The following is a 21761-nucleotide window of genomic DNA, read 5'->3' on the forward strand; positions in this document are numbered from 1 at the left end:
CTCAGACCGAGGGACCGGAGCGATGCTCGCTGGGCGCGCACCGGGGGGCCGGGGCCGGGCTCTTCCCAGCGGGGCGGCGTCACGTCGGGGGTCGGGAGGCTCTGTGCCTCCGGTGCCCGCGGCCGGGCCGCCCCTCCCTCCCTGCCTCTCTCCGCCCGTCCCCGGTGCCTGCGCGGCCGGGGCGGTGCGCGGGGGCGCGGCCGGCGGCGGAGCCCGGCCCCGCGGCGGCGGCAGCGGCTCCCCCCGCCTGGCCCCCGCCGCCGCGCCCCCGCCGCCGCCTCCGCCCCCCGCCCCGTGACTCGGAGCCTCCCGCGGGCGCGGCGGCTGCCGGGCGGTGTCGTGCGGCCCCCTGCGCCCGTGCGGGGACTATGAAGCACCATGGTGTGGTGTGACCGTGGCGTCCAGATGCTGCTGACCACGGTGGGCGCCTTCGCCGCCTTCAGCCTCATGGCCATCGCCATCGGCACCGACTACTGGCTCTACTCCAGCGCCCACATCTGCAACGGCACCAACATCACGACGGACGAGGCGCAGGGGCCGCCGCGGCGAGCGCGGGGCGATCTCACGCACTCGGGGCTCTGGAGGATCTGCTGCCTCGAAGGTAGCGGGGCCGCGCCGGGGAAGGGGGGAGCAACTTCCCGGGGGGGACCCGGCTGCGCGCCCGGAGCCGCCGGGCAGAGCCCGGGCAGAGCCCAGCCGGAGCTGGACCCGGAGCCGCCGGGCTGAGCCCCGCCGGAGCCGGGGCCGGGGCCGGAGCCGGAGCCGCGCCGCTGCCTCGGACACGGCCGAGGAGGAGGATGGCGTTACCGTGGCAACCGGCATCTCCGACATTGCCATGGGAACCGGCGGCGGGATGCGGAGCGCTGCCCAGGGGAGCGCTGCCCAAGGGGGCGACCTCGCTCCGCGACAATCGCCGGGGCTTTGAGGGGCTCCTGGCGGGGTCGGGGCTTTTGGGGGCTTTGGGGCGTACCCGAGCCCTGCAGGCTTCGGGGCTGGGGCACCTCCCCGGGAGCTTTGGGAGCTTTAGGAGCTTTGGAGCTCAACCACAGCTCTCGGGCAGGACAGTGGGAACTCCACTTCCTCCCAGTCTGCCCTCAGACAGAGGCACCGGGAGCTCAGGTGAAGGTGGTGTTGCCACCGCTCAGGTGCCTCAGTGTGGACTCGGGGTTGCTTAACACAGCCCGAGGGTCAGGCCGAAGGATAGTAATAATAAATAGATGGGTGTTTTAGTGGCTGGGCTGGGCAGCAGACCGCGCTCCCCGCAGAGGCCGAACATGTGGCTCCCGCTCTGAAAATGGAGTTGTGGAGGAGGCGCGGCGGTAGCTGCCGGGACAAAGAAGCACATGGGTGTTGCGAGGATTTGGCAGAGCAGGTCGCAAAGCCCAGATGGGAAACAACATCTGCCAGCTGAGAGCGCGGGGCTCTGACCGTGGGAAAGCGGCACATCCCCGGGAAAGGGACCTGTGCTGTCAGTGGGGGCCGTGGCCACCACGGTGGCTCTGAAGCTCCTCACCTGCTGGTCCATTCTGTCTGTGAACAGCCAACAGAGCCTCCGTGGTGCTGGAGGAAAGGGAGAGTGTGGGGGAAAGGGAGAGCAGAGGAACGCTGGTGACTTGTGCCGAGCTGCTCTGTGGCTCGTGGGGGTGGGGGCACGCCGGAGCCCTTCTCCCCACAGGGATGCACTTGCAGGGCGGGCTGCTGTGCACCCAATTCCATCAGCACGGCTTAGCACACGGGAACTTCGCAAACCTGGCTTTGTGCTTTATTCCAACTGACAGACGGCTCAACCCAGACGAGCCCAGCTCCAGTTCAGAATCGCAGCTGTGTTCAGATGGGGTTTTTTTCTCCCCAGAAAATGCTGTGGCGTGGTAGAAAACACCTCATTCTCACGCATGTTCTCATCTTCTCCTTTAGCTAATGATTTAAGGCTACAGTGTAACATGATTTTTCTCTTAAAATATCGGATTTGCTACCTAGTAATAGTAGGCATCCATGGAAGAGCTGTACAAAGAGGAAATCTTTTTGGATGCTAAAGAGAGGAAGGATTATTGAAATGTGAAGGTTTAGGGTAATAGCAATGCTTGACTTTATGACTCTTAAAGGAAATCTAACTCTCAGCATGGGCTTTTACGGCACCTGGAGAATGCAGGCTTGCATCTGAGAGCTCCTGAGTTTGCTTGAGCGATGCTGAGCATCCTCCACTTGAACTGAATCTTGTCATCTTCACTGAGCTTGTTCTAAGTGTCTTCAGTCTCTGTTTTTCATGGAAAATAAGTTTGTTTGCATCTTGCAGGAGTTGCTGAGCTTGCTCAGCTAGGCTGGACCTGTCAGGAAAAATCCCTGAGTTTCCCAATGTCAGGATTTCTGTGTGGTCTCCCAGTAACACCGTTCATAGAAGTAAAGTGCAGCTTTGACTGAAACTGGTGGAATTTCTGCCTTGATTTCACCTGGGCTTAAGTCAGAACTTTATTTAGGAGAACAGCAGTCAGGGGAGCTGTGAGGAATGGGCAGTGTTGAAGCAGCTCCCAGTAACGCGGCCGAGCTCCAGTCTCACTGCACCACTGGGCAGCACCGGTGCCCTCCTGGCACTCACCAGGGTATTGGCTGAACAGCTGCACCCAGGAGTTGTATGCAAGTAAAGCTCAAACCCCCACCAGTTTGGGGGATAAAAAGGGATTTCATGGGATGCATCAATCAGCAAGGCAGCTGTTCTGCTCAAAATTCAAACGCTCATAATCAAATTATAAAGTTACAATTTTTAAAGTTGTCAAATATGTGCTAAGAATGCCCAATTTGAGAAAGCTGTCATCTGTTCACAGAGATGAGGAGCAGAGACTACATTCTCTCCTCTTTTTTCAGTATGTTCTGTTTTGTAAGATAAAATCTATAGATACATTAAATTATTCATGTTTTAAACCATACCATGGGACTTGGATTTCAACATGGAACCATTCCTTTGTTTTACAAAATAATAAAACCATTTCCAGAAGCTGATTTAAAACAATACTCTCTTGACCATTTCAGAGCCTCATTCATTTGAAGTGGGTGAGTCTTTCAGTAATATAAAGGTAATATTGCAATTCTGAGGAGATACCTAGCAGGAAAATAACTTCAGTTATGGATTTTTATATGTGATTAAATGGTCTGGCTTCAAACCTATTTTTAGAAATCTTCTGGTGTTTTGGAGAAATAATTGTAAAAACCACCTTCATTTATTTTAATGGTCTTTATTGCCATTTCACTCATGTCAAAAAGCCAAATCTGAGACACAAATGTGCAGAAGCTGAAAATGCCTTAAACAGCCTCTGAAATTGTTTTTGACATACATAAAGCATTTCGCTCCGCAAATTTCAGGTCAATTGAAATTTCCCAGTAAAATCTTTCTCAACTCTATCCATAAAACAATCTGTATGCTGGATTTTGAGCAATCACCTGTTCAGTAGCCCCAATTCAAGATTTCAAACAAAATTACTGAAACAGGATGTAAAAGGATAAACTTGTAATTCAATTATCAGGTGCTCCTCAATGTTTTCCTGATTTTCTTTGAAACAATATTTTACAACAAATTGGCATCATAATTGGAGTGATACAGCTTAGGGATCAAGCATATTATTTGTTTGGAGCTGCAGGGATGAAATAATGTTTCAGTACTAGTAGTTGTTACTACTATGGAGCTTAGTCACTCAAGAAGCAGCGTTAATGATACATCAGTCAAACTCTTGCCTGTCTAATCCCAATTTTGTTCTTTTAGCATGTTTGTCAAAGGTGGAGGTAGGAGGTTCATTGAGTGGATTTTAAATAACAGCACTCTGTTTCTGCGTGGATTTTTAAAAGTAATATCCAAGGTAATTGCCTTCGGTCAGAAACGGAAATGATTCCTGGTGTGGATGTGCAGGACAGAAGGGGCTGAGCCCTCTGCAGGAAGATGGCCCAGGGGCTCTCTGGAAAAGCTGTGGTTTGGTTTTCTGGGCCCGAGACAACCACAGTAAATGCAGCCTTGGCTGCTGAAGTTGAAATGTCACCAGAGTAGGGAGTTTCTGACAGAGCCCCCATGCAGCCAATCAACCTGAAACCTGCACCCCAGCCCACAAATTCACAAGAAGAGCAAATCATCCCCATTCCGCGTGGCTGCTGTTCTGTTCCATGTCCACACTCGAGCTGTGGCTGTCACAAGCTGTGGGTCCCTGGGTGCAGAGCAGGATCTTGAAAACACAGCAAAAGCTGTGTCCTGTGAATAACCATTTTGTGGTCAAGCTAACCTGAGAAAGGGAGATTAAACCACTCAGATTTCCCAGCAGCCCCTATTCCTATGGGAAATGTGCAGAACAGCTTTGTAAGCCTCGCAGTCTTACTCACGAGGAAGATCTGATTAAAGTATTTGCCTAGGAAAACACAATGTTAAAACCACCACTTTATCCACTGAAACTGCTTATCTTGGTGAACAATCGTGCTGAAGTTAATAGGACAGCTCACAATAGAGCGCTCTGCTGGCTCTGTGACATCAAGATAGGAAATCAAGTAATGTAGTTGTAATTTAAATTTATTCAAAGAGTATTTTATTAAACACTTCATTCGCATATGAATCTCTTTGAACCCATTGTGTCCACTGCTTTTAGTAGTCTCTGTTTGCCATTTACTTTTCAAGTGGTGCAGTTGGCTATTTAATTCATGTGAGCTCACGTGTCCTTTTTGGCTGCGTGGCTGGAACATTTATAATGGGGAGGAAGGATCGAGTAAATCATTTATGATTTGAAAACTTGCACAAACGCACATTTGCACAATTATTTGCAAGTCTTCCAGCTTGGATGAATGCGCACAAACATGGGAGCTGCGGCACCCGCATGCGCTGCTTCCATGGATACTCCTAAAAACAAAATAAAAATGCTTATACCAGTGTTTGAGGCAAGCAAATAGAGGCAGGCTGCTATCCATCAATACTGCAAATTCATGGCTCATCCAAAAAGAATGAATATTCCTTAGTATTCTCCAAGCACAGCTATGAAGCTCCAGCATCACCACTGTTTGTAATAAACTGAATACAATGCAGACTTTTTCTTCCAGTTCTGTGGCCGAAGTGTTACTTGGTGTAGAGCAAATGTTAAATCACTCTAAGAGCAGACATGACCTGTCTTGGAGGTTGTATCCACAGGCTCCGTAAGAGGTGGTTGCTCTTTTTAGTCTTTGCAGGCACTTGAGCCTGTGCTCACACCATGGAAGAAAAGTGGTTGCAAATGGAGAATACACAAATGGGTGTCTCTGCTCTGAAAAACTTCTTTTGTGATGCCATGGCCTATTTTTAGGACAATATGTACGTATTATTGCACTCCTGAAGAGTGAACTTTCACCCATGAATCTTTCAACACAAACATAAACCCATTAGTGAAGGACTTTGCTGAGATTCAGCCCGTATTTTCACTCTTTCATTCCATATGTCCTGCTCATACCATCTTTGTTTCCTTGGTAAAACACATGGGGAAGGTCCATGTGTTTTACTCACTGTTTTTAAGAGCAATTCTTAGCACTCCAATGTCAGCTTTGCAACCCTGGCAGAAGCAGGGCAGTTTTGCCAGCAATTCATGGAGCGATTTTTTAACAGCCTTTTTAAGTTAATTTTTTTTTCAAGAGCATTCCATTTGTTAGAGTTTCTGAATTTGGAGCTGCCTCTTGGACACAGAGTTCAATCCCTTTGAAATATTGTCCATAGTATAAAATACTTTAAAATGCTGAGAAATTTGGTGCTGGAGGACCTGTCAGCAGAAGATGGGTTAAGGTATTATCTGTTCTCAAATGAAAAAAAAAGCATGTGTCTCCTCAGTGCACCTCTTTGAACATTTGTACAGAGGCTCTCAAATGATCATATTGGTGTCACAAAACGTCTATTCTTCCCTGCTCTATGAAACAGGGATCTGAAGCTAATTGACTGAATATATGTCACTTTAATGAATTAATTTGCTTTCTTGAATTTGATCTACTCCACATCCAGTTAGGAGCTATCAGGCTACACAAAGGTTTTGGTTTTTTCCCCGTGGCTCTCAGCATGTCAGATATCCCAGTGCAAAACTTAGATCCCAAAGACTCTGCGTGCATTAGCGATGCTCCCTGAAGGCTGCAAACCAATGAAAGCAGATTTGTAATCCAGCTGTAAAGCTCCTTCTACTGTGCAGGATGCAATGTGGAGAGTATTAATCTTACCTCAGTTACAGGATTGTTCTGTGGAGGTTTCAGAAATGTTTTGTGAAGAGTCAGGGAGGCGTTGGGTTGTACAAATAGGATACTCGTGGCTGTGTTGTGCTGTAGTTACTGTTTTATTCTGTATATAGTTACACTGCACGTTCTGAGGACTTGACAGGTGGCATTTGTGGTAGGATCTTTCAGAGCCATAGTAACTCATGTTGGGGTTTGTGGGGACCTTTGCAATGATGTAATGCAGCCTTTGGGCTTCGTCCAGCAGCTGTTATCTTTAACTGAACTTCTGCCATGGGCTTTTATTGCTCTTTTTAGATACTGCCAGGGCTTGCCCTGCCTGCTGGCAGCTCTACTGACCCTCGCCAGTGTAAACTGGTAAAACAAGTCAATATAAAAATGTATTTTTTTTGCTCCTGTGAAATTTGAACACAGTGATTATTCCTTCAGTGCATTCTTTCCCATTTGCTGGGTCACACAGTGTCACCTCTGCTCAGGTCGTGCTGTTCCACCTGTAGCTTTGGTCAGTCTTGCCAGGTGCAGAACACCTCATAAAAAACTCAGGGATAAGGGGAGTGTATCTGATGTCTCCATTCTGTAGTCCTGTGTATTTTTCCAGAAACAGAGAAAAAAAAAAAAATATTAGGAAGGGAAGCAAGTGCTTTCATCTCATCTCTAATTCCTTTGAGGAGGTAGGAGTACTTAGGTACTGAGTGTAATCTGAAGTCTGTTATTAACACCTCCCAGCTCCCAGATATTTAGTTGGTGTCTCTGTGGTTTATGTGTTAAAGAGCAGCAATTTCTGTAGAATTTCTGTATCCCCAAACTGAAAATGGAGAGGGGGGAGGAGGAGGAGGAGGAGGTGAAGGAGGAGGAGGATGGGCTTGTGGCTCTGGGCTTTGGTAGGTTTCCTGCTTGATCTGGGGCCAGTTACTTTATCTTTCTGCCCCTGACTAGGAGGGATAACTGTGCTTCCTTTCCACCCACTTCCCTCTCATTCTAATAATAAAATGGAAACGAAGATGTGGAGAAACTGGGACACAGCGATAGGGCTGCCCAGCTCAGGGAAGATGCATGAACACTGCTTTAAATGGGGTTGAAACATTTTGCTTGCAACTTATGTTTTATATATGCAATATTTGGTGTTTAAGCATGTCTTCCTTGAGGGACAGGATTAAGTCTGATCCTCCACCTACGTAGACTTAACTGCTTTCTAGGAAGGCGGTGGAATTATGCCAATATGAAGCCAATATAAGAGAAGGGATCACAGATTTGTCCCTTCAATTGGACCTTTTCCTGCTGGTCCTTCTTTTCTGAGCCAAGGCTCATCTCAGGAAATAAATCAAACTATCAAACTGAAAAACTGTTCCTGCTTCCAAACATTACTCGGTGCTTATCTTCGTTTTAGATTTCTGTTTACTGGTATTTATTATATCTCAGACTTATGGTTCAGCATCCAAATTCTTCCCAACAGATGGCAAGGCAAGATGCACAGGAGTAGTAAAATAAACAGGATAAATGCACAACTGCCCATATGTCTGAGAGGCTGATACACATTTATGACTTCAGAACAAAGGGGTGTTTTCAGCAGACAGCACCAGTGCTGGGCAGGACTTCACGGTTTTTTTCTGCCTTGTTCTAAAGCTTCTCACTTTTCCAATGTGTTTTGATCAGTTAGATTGCAACATATTTTGTCCTCCCTCTTCTACTCCCAGATAGTTCTTTCCCTTAGTTATTTGTCTCCACTCCCAAAGTACATCAGTTCATTTTGTCTTCAGCATTTTAACGTGGAAGGTGGCTCTTTCCTGGGCTTCAGCTCGTATTTTTTCTTTCAGTGTGGTTGTGACTTTTTTGAGGGGCAGACGGAGGTGCTGGGGACCACAGCAAGATTTGAGGCTTTCTCTATATTGAGATTTATCATAATATTAATGACAAGTGTCCTCTCTCTCAAAATAGCAAGCCTCCGAGGAAGCTGCCTTCAGGATGGATAGCCCAGCCTACACAGACTTTAGCTAGATTTCCCCTCAGATCTGGGGGCATTTTCGCCAGTTGTTGCATGCTGTGAGTCAAATGCAGTAGAAGCGTTGAAGAGGTTCTTGATTTAGCCTGGCAGATAGTCCAGCCCCTCTTTCTCCTCCTTCCCGTTGCATCCTGTCATCTCAACATCTTTGTTCTCTTTCTTTTTTTGCCTCTTCTTGCTGAAAAGTTGTAACCTTCCTTCTGCTAACGAGATACCTTTGAAATTAGCTCTTCGATGACAGTGCATGAGTCCTTCTCTAGAAAACTAGTAGATACTGCCCCAGGTAGAAATTTGAGATTTTTAATTTATCTTCTTAACTCTTGACCATCTTCTGTGCCATCCTGCCAATGAAAAGCATATAATCACTTACTTATCCAAAGGTATCGTTTGGGTTCTCTTTTTCTCTACCTGTTTTACTTGTTTCCCAGGATTAATCCAGGCTCCTGCCTACTTTAAAAATAACCCTGTATATTATTCTTCAACAGAATTGAGTCATTTCTTGTCAAATGTTATCCATGAAGGAATGATAGATTATAAACATTCGGTCGTAGTATGAAGAGCTGGGTGAAGGGAGAGCACGTTATGGAATTACAGTATTTCCTGTACCAATTGCCAAGCCCTGATACGAATTAACCTCTTTTATTGTTCTTCTTCAAGCATTCCGCCTTTTAATTGCTGTTTTGGAATTGTGCCACTTAGTTGTGCCCTTTGAATGTGTCTCGCTTAGCCAGTCCTGTTAGCTTGATAATGCCAAATGTTTCTGAGATATTCAGAAGTGCAGAACATCCCCTGCTCGAGTGGGAGAGGAACCCAGTTCAGGCAGGAATTACCACCCTTGTTTAGCTGCCAGGGTTTTTTTCAGATTAAGTTAATAACCATTTTTAAGTCACTGCCAGTTCTCTACCAGGGGTTTCAGATCAGTTGTCTCCCATTTATACTTTTTAAATGATGCAGTTTTCTGTGGAATATGGATGACTGGATATTTTCTCCTGTCTAAATATATAGCATTCAATAACACTGGGATTGTTATTGTCTTCCTTGCATCCCAGAGGCACAGTTTATCTATTGGTGCTGCAAGGCATTAAAAAGGAACCATGACATGTCACAATTATGACTTGAAATAGGATCTTGCCAGAGGAACATTGCCTAAATGTAATCAAATCCAAACTATAACTTATTGCAAATACCTATCGGAGCTGCGCACACCTATCTCACAGCTCGCTGGCTATCAGTGATAGCTGATAGCAGGGCACTGGATGATTTTTTTGGAAGAATTGTCATGCTGTTGAGGATTTTTAGAGTTCAGCCCCCAGCATTCAAGTGCCTGCAAGCAAATGAAATAACAAACTCTCAGTGCTGGAAGACCTTGTGACTATTTAGGCTGAGCTTTCAAAGGTATCCAGATATGAAAGTTTGTGATACTCTTCCGTGCATGACTCACTAATGGCAATAGTGGGCTTTAATCGTCCTTGTCCAGTGGATATTCTAAATTCAAGTAAATCATAGCAATGCTCTTTTACATAATGCATATCTTTTAATGCAAAATTTGCTAGACTTGGTTTCTTTGTGTGTTAGTTTGGTTTTAGCCAGATGATGAAATAGCAAGTTGCATTGTGTCACATCACATTTTCATCCACAGGGATTGTGAACAGGGTTGAATCCCTCAAATTCATTGAACAGAGCCCTGGTACTGGAGCCAGTGAAGCCAATAGCCCAAAATGGATTGTTAAGCTCCAGATATGACTCTGCTGAGTGTGGGAAGGTGATCTGCTTGCAACTGTGAACTACCAAAACTTCAGGAACTTGATTTCCATTGGAGAGGGAGAGCTCCAGACTCTGCTTCCTCCCAGATTTAACCTCCTGTTCCCATTTAGCCACCTGATGTACACCTGACTGAAGGCAGTTTATTCTGTACCGTTGGAGCTCAGGAACAACATTAACCATTTCAATTGCATTTTATTAGGGCAACTGTTGGAAAACGTCAGTATCAAACAGAGCTCTCCGAGACATGATTAAACATCAATTAATAGATCTGGGAGCTCAGTAACAGTTTGGAAATGTTTCTTAAAACCGAGTTGCTAACCCAAACCAGTTGGGTCCTTACCCTCATCCTTCTGCCAGCCAGCAGGGGCTCAGTTATTTGCCATGACAGCAATTTGGGGGTCACCAGAGTGCTCTTTGCAGACAGACTGACCCCTTCCAGATGGAGCAGTAGGACACAGACAGCTCCAGTCCAAAAGCCCCTCTGCACACACTGAACCAAAGCCAATGAATGTAGCAAGAGGCTGAGTTTCTTGGCTCATGTGTGGAGCTGCTTGGATGTTCCCACTCTCTGTTTGGATCAGAGCTGGTCCACGTCCCCCCAGTTCTGCCCACTGTGAAAACACATTTTTGTTGACAAAAGATGCTCCAAGACAGTGAGCAGACTTTCCAAAGGGGGAGGCTTTCAACCTCTATCCGAGCTTACATCACACTAAGAGTCAACCAAATTTCATTTTTTAAGTTATTTGGGTGTTTCAAAATATATTTATCCAAGACTGTGCCAATCTGCTCACTGTGAGATTAAACATCCCATGGTTTGCTCCAGAGGATGGGAAGCATTTCTCCTTTGCTCTGCACATTTTGCTGTGCTCTTGTCCTTGCCTTTAGCGCTGACAAATGCAGACAGTTCTGAGGTGCTTTGGGATCCTTAAAGATGCAAGACCTGAAATAAACCATGTAGCCTTTAGGAATTATGTTCACAGCACCACTTCTAATTACAGCTGTTCGAACAATTCATTTGCAGTGTCCCGCTACTGTGGTGCTTATTAAAACAGAATCCTCTTTATAGTTTGGTAGCAAATTCAGAGGGGAAGAACACAGCTATCCTGTTCCACCCCATGCTTTTGAAAGAGGTTTACCTTCATAACTTGCTTTCTAGGGATATTTTCCTTGTTTTCACTTGCGTTCCTGATCTGATTTTTTAATTACTTACTTGGTGACTCTTGGTAGCCATCTTCCAGTGACCTTTTTCCTCATTTTATTTTAATTTCTGTGTATAAATGGCAGTGTTCTAGCTGGAGACAGTCTTTGGGCACAGCACAAAAACCCCATAGGGAAGGAAAAACAGGCCAGAAATTTTACACCTGAATTTTAAAGTCTTAACCCAGGGCTTTGGCTACACAAAGAGCCATCACGCTCAGCTCTGCAGGATCGGGGAGCACTCGCACACCGGAGCTGTATCCTGGTCCAGGATCAGGGCCAGACCTGGGCAGCAGGACCTCACCATCAGCATCTCCAGGCATCAGCACTGGATGCAGCTACTCCTACAGGTTATCCCATTTTTCTGGCATGACTGCTGTGCCCTGGGAGGGCTGAGCAAGTGCTTGCAGCTGGCCAGAATATGGGTACACAGCTCCTAATGCTGATTTTATAGCATTAATGTGCACCTGTTTTGGTGGCCAACTGGCACCGTGCTCAGCCTAAAATGTCTGTGTAAGCTCTGTATTAAAAGAGGCATAAGAATTAGTGTGTATCAAACATGTCATTAGACACGTGCCTGGTAGACATAATGTGGTATAATGAATATGATCACAAGAATAAATTAATAACTGAAAACATTTTTTATACGTGTGCACACTTAAAACAGGGTAGGAACTAAGTGACACTTGTGTCACCAGTTTATAATTAAAATGCAGTGCTTGAATGAAAATGTAAGCTTTAATTAGCCAGCACGACCCTGCTTCCGGCTTTACTTCCCACTGAAAAGCAACGATAACAAGCTCACATTTATTATCAGAGTTTTTCCTGGAGCTGTGCACTGAAACATGCTCACATCTGAGCCCTTTCACTGAAGACATTTTTTCGCTTCAGCAGTTTGGCATGCCATACAAAGGCTCTCTGATTTTTAGTGATGTTCACCTCCTCTTACATAAAAATGTTTTCTGTGCATATTATTTGGTTTTAGTTAAAGTCCAGGTGCACGGGTTACTGAAGAACGAAAGGGATGGCTCATCACAGAGCACAATGGGCAATTATTGCTGAGCTTCACTGTATTGCACAGACAAATCCTTTCTTGGAGCTCAGCATTGTGGCTATGAGAAAGAGAATACCTACGATCCAGCCCAAAGTCCTACCAGGGTAAGAATAGATCCTGTGGGAGATGCTTTGCCCATTTCATTTTTAACTCTCTCAAGGGACAGAGCTTCACGGTTTTGTTTAGAGACACTGTTTTGCATTTTAATTTCACCAGTGGGAAGTTAATACATATACAAATTATGAGGTCTCATGTGTTCCCATTTTCATCCCAAGAGGATGTTAGGCTTTTTGTAAAATGGCTAAATAATTCTCTGGGTTCTGCCCCCCATTTAAACCAAGATTTACCTTGATTTGTGATCCAAATTTTGCTGCTGCTTTGCCTGAGGATTGAGCTTAATTTCTGCAAGAGAGGGCAGAGTCCTTGGCTGTGCAGGCAGGAAGAAAACCCATCTTGGCTCCTGCCCAACCCCACACTTTGGGTACCTGGCCCAGCACCCCATGTGAGGGGCAGAGCCATCCACGGGAGATCCAGATCCTTGTGGTGCCTTTTGAGAGATCCTGACATCTTCCCAATTTCCCCCAAAATAGGAACCTTTTCGTCTAGGACTTATTCAGCCTTGTGTCCATGCAGGAGGTACCTTATTGGGTATTTTTACACCCTTCAAATTGGTTCATGTGCAGAGAAGGCTGCAGGAATCTGTGTCCCAAATAATAAGGATAGGGAATGGCCACCTCAGCCAGTGCTTAGGAGAGCTGGTGAAAAGCACACAAACCCCAACAGCCCCAAAACGTCAAGATTGAGCAGCTGAGCCTCAGAAAGTGTATTTAAGGAATGTGGCCTCTCTGACAGAGATGGACCAAATGCCCACATGGATATCTTTTGCAATGCCCCCTCCAATATTTTAAGCAATTTCTACGGGCAGAATTCTTGTGATGTGGGAGCGGATGTCAAGCCAGGATGTCTCAACTCAGAATAGATGTGTGCTCATAGCTTTGGGTCAGGCAGTGACGTGTGGTGGAGTTAGAGCCTCCAGGAACTCTTCAAGTTGTAGGAACTACAAAACTCCTGGTTTTTCACTGGTGCTGTTCACATGGGACAGAATGACCTCTCCAGAAAGCCCTTCCAACAGCAGCCGCAGTCTCTCTCAATAGCATTTAATAGCTACCCATAGAGAAAATTACACTCTATTTAAAAGGCCAGAAAAATCATCTTCAGTTTAACTCTGCTGACTTTGGTAGAATTACACCTCAAATGAGTTCTGTCTGATATCCTTTCCCATACTAATGTTCAGTAGCTGGGCATAAAAAGCCTTTCCAAGGCAGATTAAACAAGCCTAAATGGTGAAATATTCTTTTAATTTTCCTTCACACACGTTATTTTAGGTGTAGCTTGGAACTCTGCCCTTACAAGAGGCATCCCTTTAAATATTTATGCAGCATAAATATGTAGCCACCTTCATACGTTTTTAATGATATGTTCCTTTCTAAATTAACCATTAGGTAACCCTGTCCTATAGTGTTCTGTATTTTGCACTGCATTTACGCTACTCTTGGATTTTAATTTTTTTATTTCTCCGTGGAACAACGAAGATGTCAAGGCAAGGCCCAGGGGCACCATGGAAATCAAATTCTTGGAGCACCACTGCTGTTGCCATGTGGACACACACTCAATAGCAACACTGTGCTGCTCTGCAAACCAAGGGGATGCAGCCCCAGCCCAACTGCTGGGCCGTGGCAGTTCAGTGCCAGAACAACGGCAGCTCCTCGCTCCTGGAAATGTAACTCCAAGCGGAGAAGGGACAGGAAGAGATATCTCTATTTCAAGGTTCTCCTTGAGAACCAGTAGGTTTCTGAATTTTCCAGAGGTTTTTCTCTTTTTTTCCTTCTTAATTGTGTTATTAAGATGCTACAATGTGCCAAGGTGAACAGGATAAAGCCCAACACTGTCAACTGAGTCAGAGATCTTTTTCTCATGATCTCCTTGCTCAGCCCTGATTCAGCCTGAAAACCCACAGATGAGTAAAATTGTTGGTACAACCCATGGGTTTTTATGGCTCTGGGATTTTTGCATCCTGTTTAATTACACCACTATCATAACAGAGCAGTTTCTGCAGAAGCTGCTTATGGCTTGTTTCCCCTCCCTCCCAAGGGGACCACAAGAGATGGCTGCACCCTGAGATCACGGCTGCAGAACCAAACACTTAGCAAAGCCTCAGCAGACAGACAGACAGCACCCCTGAAAAAAAAAAAAGAGACATCAGAGCTTATCCTATGCCCTGTTATACTGAAAGTATTCCCACACATTGCTTCGCAAAGAAGAGTTTCACCCTTTAGAGCTGGAATCCAACCTCTCCTCCTCTGAAGGAGCCTTACCCTGTACTTGTTTTGTAAGTAAGAGCTTCAGTTAAGTCAGCAGAGATTTTGTCTGAGAATAATGGGCTCAACAAAATACTGAAATGCAATTTCCATGAGTTGCAGGGTATTGAAGGCAGAGATTGAGTCACCAGCAGTGCCCTTCCAGCGCCGGAGCGGTTCCACGGAACACGTCGCGAATCGGTCCCAGGCAGAATATTAACGTCTCCTACAATGTGGATAAGGCACTGTGTAAAAGGCACAGGGGTATTTTTCTGTCTTCCCTCCAGTGAAGCAAATCTGCTAGGGTTTGGCTTCGGCAGTGACTTGGTTTCTGGGTTTTTAAATGTACTGGTAAAGGGACATTGTTTGCTCCAAACAAAAGCCGCCTGGGCTTGGCATTCCTTACGGGTGCCTGAGGAAAAGAAGCCAGGCAGCAGCTGAAATCCAACAAACTGCTCCCTTCCACCACGGGAATGACAAGGTATGGCCAAGCTGAACTTGTGCTGTTATTCGAGGCTTTTCTTTGGGTTGCAGAAGCAATTTTTTTTTTTTTTTTTTTTTGGTGTTTGCTGCAAATATGTTTAAATTCTCTCTGGTTTTGAGGCAAGTAGTCAATGCATCTGAAGTGCATACTTGGCATATGTTTCTTTTCGCATGCTGTCCTCCACTCATTTCATGCAGCAGATGCTCAGTTTACCACTTTAAATGTATTCTTATTTACTAGAAATTATTTTAGAAAATAGCTGTTTGGAACTAAACATTTCCAGCCCTTCTTTTGGGTGCAGGGAGCTCCTTTTTGCAGCTGTCCTGGGTGGCTGCATGCAGATGTTGACAGGTTAATTTGCATTTGAAGAGCTGGATGCAGTGAGCTAAGCAAGGGTTTTTCTTCCCTGCCTCTGAAGGCAGTCACTTCACATTCCTTGCCAAATTTAGCCCCAATGCTACTCTTCTTAATTAACTAGAGCAACGTCCAAGCTGAGTTTGGCCCATTGTTAGCTGGCCATTTATTACAGGGTTGAATTAAACCCCTTGGCCACGTAGAAGAAAGGCTCTTATTCTGAAAATTGATTGTGCCAAAGTGAAACACAAGGACAGCCCTAATTCACAGCAAGGTGGTAGGTACAGGCTGGTTTATCTGATTTCCTCTACCTGTTGCCAGAAACTGCAAGTCCAACCTGGTTTTCCTGCCTGCTGCACACTGCCGGGGTCAGAAATGGCTTAGTAAAAAGGGAATCCTGGTGTTAAGAACAATGTGCAGCTCAGACTGCTCAATCCCCCTTCCCAGAGAGTATTCGTTCTCTTCTTGTTGTGAGTTTCTTTTTTCCCTTTAAAATAAGTTTATATCAAGACTTTGAGCACAAAGACCCAGATTTAGACTTCAGTCCCTTCCATGGCTATAGGAAAAGGCAGAAGTCCTGATTCACAGCCCTTCTTTCAGCCTCTAGGAACTGTTGCTGCTGGTCTTTCATGTGCCTGATCCATCCACATTGGCTCAAAGCTCAGTTTAGCAGAGACCAAAAGCTTCCACGATGCAGCAGGGAGAAGAGCTGGCATTCAAAGAGCTGGCATTCAAAGAGCTGTAGCCCTGTCACCACCAAGGCCCCCACATTTTGCTTCCTCTTTGGTTTCTTTTCTTCCTTTTAGATGTTACAAAGCTGTCAAGGAAAGGTACATCCATTGGGTATTAGAGCACTGAGCTGAACCTACAGAGACATGGGAAGACATAATTAATGTTTTTCCTGGCTTTTTCCACCTTTTTTCGCCACACTTCTGTGCTTCCCTGCCATGTCCCTGCCATGCTCTGCTGTGGGCAGATGCTGGTCTCACTTCCCCCATAATCTGGGTTTCAGCTCAGTTTGCTGTGCATCCCCCTGGCCGAGGCTGCCATGGGGACAAAGTTACCCACCTGAGGGACAAAGTTACCCTTCTGAATTTATCAGTTTTGATGTCCATTTGCAGGCGTTAAATGAACACTAGTAACACATTGGATTCAGCCTGCATTCCTGGCAAAATTCTTCCTGGTCACAGTCAAATGCAAACGAATTCCTCACCCCAGCTGTGTATGAGGCAGGTACTGGCACAATGCACTGTCTTAAAGAGAAGTGTTTGCTGCAGTCCATCATCTGCATCACACATGAAGCTTTTCTTGGAGATATCTTTGGGTTTTCTACGTAAGAACTTAAGGGGAGGGGATGGGAATGGAGAATGTTGCTGTTAGACAGGCATGATTCAGGTACCCATGGCGACATGAGATCACTGCATTGTCACCAGCAAAAGGAGATTACCTTATACAAGAATAACTAAGAATAGAATTTTTGACCTTCAATATTTCCTTATCTGTAAATATTAGATCTGTGGAGCAGTGCAGCCCTGCTTGTCAACAAGAAGAAATAAAAGAAAAATAAAACTAATTTAAAACTCCACAGTGGCAGTGGAATAAATTCATACATTTATCATTTCAGAGGTTCCCATCACTCCTGCCTCTTTCCTGCAAGGTTTAAATGATTACTTTTTTTTTTTTAATGTTATGTTTACTCTCCTAAGAATAGAACACACTTTACAGAAGCTCATATGGATGAAAAAGCATTTTCCTTTTGCACTGTTGCTCACAGTTGACACACACAAACCTACACCTTGAGCTTTCTAAAACCTTGGTTCATACCACCATCAAATATATTCATGAAATATTTAGAAATTTATTTTTAAGTCCTTAAAAGTTGAATGTTTATTAATTGAACTTCAACTTTAAGAAATATCATGGAACTCAGTGTTTGGTGCAAGACTTTATCTGGTCCAGTAAAAGGGGCAGATTCTTCACAACACTTGCACCTGCCCCTGCTCCTGCCAGCGCTAAAATTGGAGATATTTGAATGAAAAAAGATCCTTAAAGTGAAGAAATGCAGGATGAGGTTCTAAGCTTACCATAACAGCTGGAAAGAACCTTGTAAAATGAAATTCAGCATCTGCTTCTATAGATGTCTCAGGTTTTAAGTTTCTGAGACAGAGGGTAATTTTTAAGCAGAATTTTAACTTGCACATACATGAATTATTTCTAGTGACTGGCTCAAAAATAGTGATTTGAGCCTGTGCAATGTGTTCACACAGGGCTGGAGCATGCCCAGGCAGCCTGGCCAGGCCTGGGGACACAAAACTTTCTGTGCATACCTGGACCACATACCCCGCCTTGTGTCAGGCACCGTGGGCTGGGGACATGCTCTATGTGTCCCTTGTCCCTTCCTGGGCATAGGTCATCAGGAAATGGCCAGAGTTTGGGGTGCAGACATCTCGCTGAGGTCTGAGCCATAGTTTGGAGTCACTGGAGGCCAAAGGCAAAGTGCTGTCCCCCGAGAGCAGGGGCTCATTGTGCTGTGTTACTCAGATGTGCAGCTATCACAGCCTCCGTGGCTCCTCCTGTGATGGGAGTGGCTCAGGCACCGTGTTGAGACTGGGCTTCAATTCACCATCCAAGTCGTGGTGCTCAGGCTCCTCATTTGCTTCAGGGGAGAAAGGACTTTGAGAAGGAAAAGGAGGCTGTGGTGTGGGAAAAGCAGCTCCCAGGTTCTCACTCGTGAGAGCACTGCTGGAAAAAAAAAATCCAAGAAACACATTTAAAACACAAGGGGATGGCACTATCTCTGCTGTAGCCCCCCAGAAGTCCATGAAGGAACCCCTGGTGTATCCAGCATTTGCAGGTTAGCAGGACACATCAGGTAGGATTGTGGGGAGCTGCTACAGAAAACCTCTGATGTCTCATGAGGGTACAGCTCTCCTACTCCAGAGCCTGCAGGAGCAGGTCTGCAGAGGGGTTTAGGTGATGCTGTGGCTAAAAAGTCAACCAAACCCCAGCGCCCTGGACAATAAATGACACTGGAGAGCAGAGCGCAGGAGCTGGACCCTAATGCTGAGCGGGCTGACATCAGACCTCCCCTTTACAACCCACAGGGCCGATGTTTGAGGGCCATGCTCATCCTGAGGGATGGACATCACATCTCTGAGTGCTCTGGATGGAGTCAGCAGTGCAGGAGTGCAAGGCACATCCCTCCCAGGGCACTGGTGCTGCCCTGGCAGCACCATCAGAGTTAAATTATGTGGCAGATACTCACTCTCCAGTAGGTATTTGCTGGCCATAACCCGGTGATTCCAGAAGTAATCCACAGTCACTAGGCAAACTTTGTCCAGAGCTTATTTGGGAGAGAAAGCCCTGCTGCATTGGCAGCACTGGGTGCAGGAGAGCTGCTGGAGCCAGGTGATGTTTCAACATGACTGAGTATTTTTAGAGCCATCCTATAGTGCAGGATTTTTAACTTCCATTTCACAGCCCTTGAAGCCTGGCAAACTTTCATTAACATTTGATGCCTTGAAGTCATGCAAGGTCTGGGAGGAAAGGGAGGGGAAGGAGGAAAAAGGAATACACCTTTTTGGAACGTGTAGTTTGCGAAGTTGCTGGGGAGCTGAGGAAAAGCCTCCAGTCTCTCCTTTTTGTACCAGGGGGTTTTAAAGGACCCCAACCATTCAGAAAACAAAGCTAGAATTCCAAACCATGGCTGGGTGGAAGAGTCTTAATTAACATGTGGAATACCTGGAGTCTCTCTGGCCCTTGTGGAGTTGAACCCCACCACCTTGCAAGGATTATGCCTCTCTTCTTTGCCCATTATTAGGCAACTTTGCTCCTATAGGGCTGTTTGACCCAAAAATCCCCAAATCATTTATAAGCCATCACGCATCCATCCTCAAGCAGAGAACACAGGCCATGGAGAAGTCAAAGGATGTGCTCCCATTTCCCACTGCCCTCACTGCCATTTCTGCTCAGCGCAAAGTGAGGCTTTTTTGCCCAAAGTTATAACCAATGAAAACAGTGCTTCCCTGGCTACAAGGCAGACTTTCAACTGGAAAATAAGTTAACAGAAACTCTATTTTTCCCCCCTCTAAATATACACACATATACACACACACACAGCATCTCTTTGTGCACAAAACTGAGATATTTCATAGGCTGAGGGAGTAGGAAGAAGAGACATATTTTTGTCTCCTTGGCAAAAATATATTGGCAGCGTATCACTGAGTTGTAAAGATTGAGTAAGTACCAGAGCATGGCCCCATTGAGCAGGTTTTGGAAAGCTGCCCTTTGGCTGCCCTGGCCTGTCTGCCAGGGCCATAGCAGGGACACTGCCCTGGGGGGACTCAGCCTGAGGGGCCCCAAACAGCCCACCCAGGCTCCTGAGGAGGAAGAGGAGGTTGCACTAGATGGAAATGAGAAGCTACCAGCTCTGTATCATGCCAGACGAAGTGTCTGAAGGGGAGAGGAGCTGTAAATCTCCCCCTGGGCATGGCAGCGTTCCCGGGCAGTCAGAGCTGCTGCCTGACTCCTGATGTGGACCTGTCAGGAGGTCTCACCAAGGCAGTGACAGACTGGTCCTCTCCCGCTTTCAAAACTCAGGGGGAAATCTGGTCCCCAAAATGTTCTTATCCAATGGCATGGAGGGCTGAGGGGGAAGGAGTCAGTGGCGCAACAGCCACCACAACCTGCCTTTTGTCCAGTCTTCCCAGCAAAAGGAAAATGTTTTGGTTTTCTCCTCCCAGTTGTAAACATTCCCAGCTGCTTCCATGCCATTCTAGGACAGCAAAAGGCAATGAGCATTTCTGGTTACAATGGCAGATGTGCCTGATGATGGTGAGGGCTGGGACTCTCAGATACATTATTTAAAGGAAATTCTGAGATCCCAAATTGGACTGCTCAAAGCTCCCACCACCGCTATCCTTCCCCAGTGCAGGTAGAGACATTTCATAGTAAAACAAAATCCTGAAATACTGAAAGTAAACTCAGAAATCTCGACAATAAAATATTTATGAGTCTGTGCTTTGGTGCATTGTAATTTTGCATGATATGTTTTGCTTTTCAAGACTGACTAGATTAAGGCTCTTCTGATTCATTAAACACATTTTCCCAAATGCTGTTTCTACAAATATTGTTGGGTCATTGTGTTTAGTTGCATTTATTAGCTGGTGTAACAAGGAACTTACATCTTCCATAAACCTGAGAGGAACCCGCTTAAATGTGTTGCTCTGAATCTCAGCAGAGAAGAAAACAGTTCTCATGAATAATTAAAGCTTAAAGAGGTCATGCTGGTTTTGCAGCCTCATTTTTATTTTTCACTGCTTAGTTTGCATTAGGAAATAGGAAGTTTCAGGTGCAGGAGCCAAACGGAATCTCTTCTGCATATGTTCATTTAAACAGATCTATTTGGTAGCCATCTCCATTTTTACGTATTAGGTCATTTGTTAGCTGTAATAATTTAAATCACTCCTGGGAATTAGAAGTTTAAGGCTTTTAATTTTTTTTCAGGCAGTTGCTATGCATCCCTTTGCCTTCTGGCAGGAAGGGGCACCAGCTCCTCAGCCAGGCAGGGCTGGGATGCAGGCAGAGATGGGATGCCAGAAGGGCTGGGATGCAGGCGGCGCTGCTCAGGGAGACCTGGGTCACCATCTGGTCCCCATCTCCACAGGCCCCTCCAAGCAGCCAAGCCCCTGCTCTCCTCCCAGTCCCCCTGCTCACCTCCAGCCACCCCGTGCCCACCCTTCCCCTCTCTTCCTCAGCTTTCTCTCTCTCCCGCTTTCTTCTGAGCTTCTTTTCCTCCTCCTCTGTGAACAACTTCCCATTCCTCCACATTCTGCCCCAAAGTGCTCCTTTGCTCTTTTTCTGGTCCTTTGCTCTTTTTTCACATTGCTCTCCGTCTTCCTCCACGAAGGTGCAGAACCTCTTGGGTTGCACGTACTGCTGGGAATCAGGAATAACCAAGTCAGTAGTAACTCTAATTCAAGTTAAAATCCTACATGCTGCCTTTATATTCCCTTCCAGGGTTTAACAGTTGTGAAATATTTTTGTTCCTTTCCTTTTTTTCCCACTGGAACCTGCTCAGCCTCTCCATCAGCTCTGCTATTTGTTCCCAAGGTTAGACGTTAGACCTGGCTATTCAGCTCAACAACCCACACAGCACTAATCTCTCCTGGTGGAGTGTCTTTCGCACTAATACATCATGCAGATGATTAGTGAAACCTTTGTCTTGCATTTCCCAAATCCAGCCATCAGCAGGGTTTGGCAGTTACATGCCTTTCTCCCAACCTTTAGATTCCCTGTTGTCATCTGCCTTGTTTCTGCCCCGCATCACTGATTGTGCATGATCAATCT

General features: G+C 45.9%; 1 protein-coding gene across 1 annotated transcript in view; it reads left to right on the top strand.

Annotated features, from left to right (window-relative positions):
* The first annotated feature begins 281 nt into the window (after positions 1 to 281).
* Positions 282 to 21761, top strand: part of CACNG4 (calcium voltage-gated channel auxiliary subunit gamma 4) — a 43550-nt gene continuing 22070 nt past the window's right edge. The window contains exon 1 of the mRNA XM_032128921.1: positions 282 to 601. Within this exon, the coding sequence (XP_031984812.1) occupies positions 379 to 601 (223 nt within the window). The 5' untranslated portion in view covers positions 282 to 378. The remainder of the gene's footprint in view (positions 602 to 21761) is intronic.

Source organism: Corvus moneduloides, chromosome 19 (assembly GCF_009650955.1).
Source record: "Corvus moneduloides isolate bCorMon1 chromosome 19, bCorMon1.pri, whole genome shotgun sequence".
Lineage (NCBI taxonomy): Eukaryota > Metazoa > Chordata > Aves > Passeriformes > Corvidae > Corvus > Corvus moneduloides.